This window comes from Babylonia areolata, chromosome 17 (genome assembly GCF_041734735.1).
Source record: "Babylonia areolata isolate BAREFJ2019XMU chromosome 17, ASM4173473v1, whole genome shotgun sequence".
In the NCBI taxonomy this organism is placed as follows: domain Eukaryota; kingdom Metazoa; phylum Mollusca; class Gastropoda; order Neogastropoda; family Buccinidae; genus Babylonia; species Babylonia areolata.
In genome coordinates, this window is record NC_134892.1 from 23,149,486 (window position 1) to 23,154,485 (window position 5,000).

At 46.7% G+C, this 5,000-nt stretch overlaps 1 protein-coding gene across 1 annotated transcript in view; it reads right to left on the reverse strand.

Annotated features, from left to right (window-relative positions):
* The window catches only part of LOC143291546 (hemicentin-1-like), a 37,824-nt gene that overhangs the window by 21,700 nt on the left and 11,124 nt on the right, over positions 1-5,000 (reverse strand). Inside the window, exons 9-10 of the mRNA XM_076601446.1 lie at positions 3,168-3,326; positions 1-132 (exon numbers count right to left, since the gene is read on the reverse strand). The exon at positions 1-132 is cut by the window's left edge and continues 144 nt beyond it. Of these exons, the coding sequence (XP_076457561.1) occupies positions 1-132; positions 3,168-3,326 (291 nt within the window). The remainder of the gene's footprint in view (positions 133-3,167; positions 3,327-5,000) is intronic.

Genomic DNA, 5,000 nt, shown 5'->3' on the forward strand with positions numbered 1-5,000 from the left:
GTGGCCGGTCCTGCCTGTCGCGGTACCACGTGACTTCCGGGACCGGATATCCGGCGACGCGGCAGGAGAAGGTAGTTGTTTCCCCAATCCGGGCCACGCGGCTACGAGGTCTGGTTAGGAAGTATGGGGGGCCTGGAAATGTGGAGGTTATGAGTTTGTGGGAGCTGAAAGGTTTGATGCTGCTACTGATGATGATGATGATGATGATGATGATGACGATGACTACGACGATAATGAGAAGAAAAAGAAGAGGACGAGGAGGATAAACGCACAGAAGAAGAAGAAGAAGATGATGATGATGATGATGATGATGATGGTGGTGATGATAAATGTCCATTAAGATTTTGTTGTTGTAAAATGGTGTGTGTGTGTTGGGGCTCATGTACGTTTATGTGTATTTGACTGTGCTTTCATATCTGTGAAACTGCATGTTTGGTGCATATCTGTTATGCATGTGTGGGTGTATGTGTGAATGTGTGTCTTCATGTTTTTACATTTATTTGCTTATTTATCATCATTGTTGTCTTATTTATTTATTCATTTATTTCTTCTTCGTATTATTATTATTATTACTACCTTTTTTATATTATTTTATTTTATTTTTTATTTACTTATTTATGTACGCTTATCTATTATTTATTCACCTTTTTTTTTTCTTTTTTTCTCAATGCCTGACCAAGCGCGTTGGGTTACGCTGCTGGTCAGGCATCTGCTTGGCAGATGTGGTGTAGCGTATATGGATTTGTCCGAACGCAGTGACGCCTCCTTGAGCCACTGAAACTGAAACTGTTGTAAAATGTCAGTCTATCAAAATGGAATTTTTTTTAAATGTTTAAAAAAAGAAGATGAATATTATGATGATGATACTACTACTACCACTACTAATACTATAATTATATCTAACAATGATAATTTTAAAAAAAGACGATGACGACATAATGAGAAGAAGAAGAAGAAGAAGATGATGATGATTGATAATAATATTATTGATGATGACGACGGACACAATGAAAAGAAGAAGAAGCACCACCACCACCACTACCACCACCACAATCACTATCACAAACGCTTATGCGTGACAGTGATGAAGATGTTGATGATGACGACAGGCACCACCACCACCACCACCACCAAAAACCACCATCACAACAACGACAAAGACAAAAATTACAACATCTATAATGATGGTCACGAAGATGATGACAACCACGGCGGCAACCACCACCACCAACAACAAGAACTTACACCAACACAACAACCACCACCACCACCAACACCAACAACAACAACAACAACAACACCACAACTACCACTACCACCACCACCAACAACAACAACAACAACAACAACACCACAACTACCACTACCACCACCAACACCACCACCAACACCAACACAACTACCACTACCACCACCAACAACAACAACAACACCCACACCACCACAACTACCACTACCACCACCACCACCACCAACACCACCACAACTACCACTACCACCACCACCACCACCAACACCACCACAACCGCCACTACCACCACCATAACCACCACCACCATCACCAACAACAACACCAACACAACAACCACCACCACCACCAACAACAACACCAACACAACTACTACTACCACCACCACCAACAACAAGAACTTACACCAACACAACAACCACAACCGCCACTACCACCACCATAACCACCACCACCATCACCAACAACAACAACACCAACATCACAACTACCATCACCACCACCACAACCGCCACTACCACCACCATAACCACCACCACCATCACCAACAACAACACCAACATCACAACTACCATCACCACCACCACAACAACAGCCACTACCACCACCAACAACAACAACAACAACACCAACACCACAACTACCACTACCACCACCAACACCAACAACAACTTACACCAACACAACAACCACCACCACCACCACCACAACCGCCACTACCACCACCATAACCACCACCACCATCACCAACATCAACACCAACACCACAACTACCATCACCACCACCACAACAACAGCCACTACCACCACCACCAACAACAACAACAACAACACCAACACCACAACTACCACTACCACCACCAACACCAACAACAACACCAACACAACCACCACCACCACCACCACCACAACCGCCACTACCACCACCATAACCACCACCACCATCACCAACAACAACACCAACACCACAACTACCACCACCACCACAACAACAACAGCCACTACCACCACCACCACCAACAACAACAACAACACCAACACCACAACTACCACCACCACATCCACACCCGCCACTACCACCACCACCACCACCACCATAACCACTACCACCACCATAACCACTACCACCACCATAACCACCACTACCACCACCACCACCACCACTACCACTACCACCACCACCATAACCACCACCACCACAAACGCCACTACCACCACCAACAACAACAACAGCAACACCAACACCACAACTACCACCACCACCACCACAACCACCACCACCACCACCAACAACAACAACAACAGCAACACCAACACTACAACTACCACCACCACCACATCCACAACCGCCACTACCACCACCACCACCACCACCACCACCATCACCAACAACACCAACACCACAACTACCACCACCACCACCACAACCACCACCACCACCACAACTACCACCACCACAACCGCCACTACCACCACCATAACCACCACCACCACCACCACCAACACCACAACTACCACCACCACCACCACCACAACCGCCACTACCACTACCACCACCAACAACAACAGCAACACCAACACCACAACTACCACCACCACCACCACCACCACCAACAACAACAACAGCAACACCAACACTACAATTACCGCCACCACCACATCCACAACCGCCACTACCACCACAACAACCACCACCACCACCACAACTACCACCACCACAACCGCCACTACCACCACCATAACCACCGCCACCACCACCACCAACACCACAACTACCACCACCACCACCACAACAACAACCGCCACTACCACCACCACCAACAACAACAGCAGCAACGCCAACACCACAACTACCACCACCACCACATCCACAACCGCCACTACCACCACCACAACCACCACCACCACCACCACCTACCTGTAACAGTTAGCCACGCCTCAGAAGTGACGAAGCCAGTGTGGCCGCTGACCAGACAGGTGTAACGACCACTGCTCTGGGGGGTCACTGCAGTGATGGTCAGCGTCCCCTCATCGTCCACAGAGAACCTCCCTGCCTCGTGGGACACTGGTAGAGCCACTGTCAACCAAGGGACCGCCGATAGTAATAGTGGAGTGATGGCCTAGAGGTAACGCGTCCGCCTAGGAAGCGAGAGAATCTGAGCGCGCTGGTTCGAATCACGGCTATTTTCTCCCCCTCCACTAGACCTTGAGTGGTGGTCTGGACGTTAGTCATTCGGATGAGACGATAAACCGAGGTCCTGTGTACAGCATGCACTTAGCGCACGTAAAAGAACCCACGACAACAAAAGGGTTTTCCCTGGAAAAATTCTTTAAAAAAAAAAAATCCACTTCGATAGGAAAAACAAATAAAACTGCACGCAGGAAAAAATACAAAAAAAATGGGTGGCGCTGTAGTGTAGCGACGCGCTCTCCCTGGAGGAGAGCAGCCCAAATTTCACACAGAGAAATCTGTTGTGATAAAAAGGAATACAAATACAAATATAAATAATAATATTTGGACGCCCTATCTCCGGAGAGCCCAGAGCGTTTCCAAATACAATTACACATACATACATTGATGCAGACACACTTCATAACATTCATTTGCCTATATGCATCACAAAATAAACAGGTCACACACACACACACACACACACACACACACACACACACACACACACACACACACACACACACACACACACACACGGACATTTGTTATAGGTGTTTGATGTTAGCGTTTCCTTCGATATGCCTATGCCCCCCTTTTAATGTCCCCCCCCCCCCAATTCTCTGTATCATTCCCCACCACACACACACATGCGCTAAAGCTAAGTGAGTTAAAAAAAAAGTATACAAGAAGTAGGTCTCTCTCTTCACCACTCCGCCACCTACCTCCTTAACTCACTCAGTACGGCCAGTCCTCTCTTCTCCTCTACACAGACCCTTCAGATGTCCAGTGGGTGTCTGAATGACCCAACCTTTAGCTTCCGTCGTCAGAATTGTGGTATTCTTTGTCAACATTCACCTCTAAGAGCCTTCCGCTTGCAATATTTTGATGATGGTAATTGGGGTTAAACGGTGTTCACGTCGTCTCTTTCGCCGTTCGTGTGGAGAGAGTTAAAAAAAGTATACAAGAAGTAGGTCTCTCACTTCAAAAACATGGCACACTGACAGGTAGATGGTAGAGTGGTTGAGACCTTCATCTGCCAATACAGAGAGTCCGTGAGGGTGTGGGTTCGAATCCCGCTGTCGCCCTTTCTCCCAAGTTTGACTGAAAAATCGAACTGAGGGTCTAGTCACTTTGAAGAGACAATAAACCGAGGTCCCGTGTGCAGCACACACTTGGCGCACTGAAAAAGAACCCACGGGCAAATGGCTAGCTTAGAATATCCACAATATTATGTAACAGGTTTTGAATTTTTTGATAATACTGTTGTTGGGTTTTTTCTTCATGATTATGTTTGTATTAAACTAGATGATTCTCGGTGTTCCCTCGATGCTCCGAAGAAGGAAATTATGTTGCTATTTTGGTGGTGTATTGACCGAGGGATTATACGTTAAAGACTCTGTGTGTGTGTGTGTGTGTGTGTGTGTGTGTGTGTGTGTGTGTGTGTGTGTGTGTGTGTGTGTGTGTGTGTGTGTGTGTGTATGCCTCACTGTGTGTGTGTTTGTTGGGATAGGGGATATGCAAAAACAAAAAAACAAACAAAAAAACACACAACAAAAACCCTTGCAGCTGGATGAATTA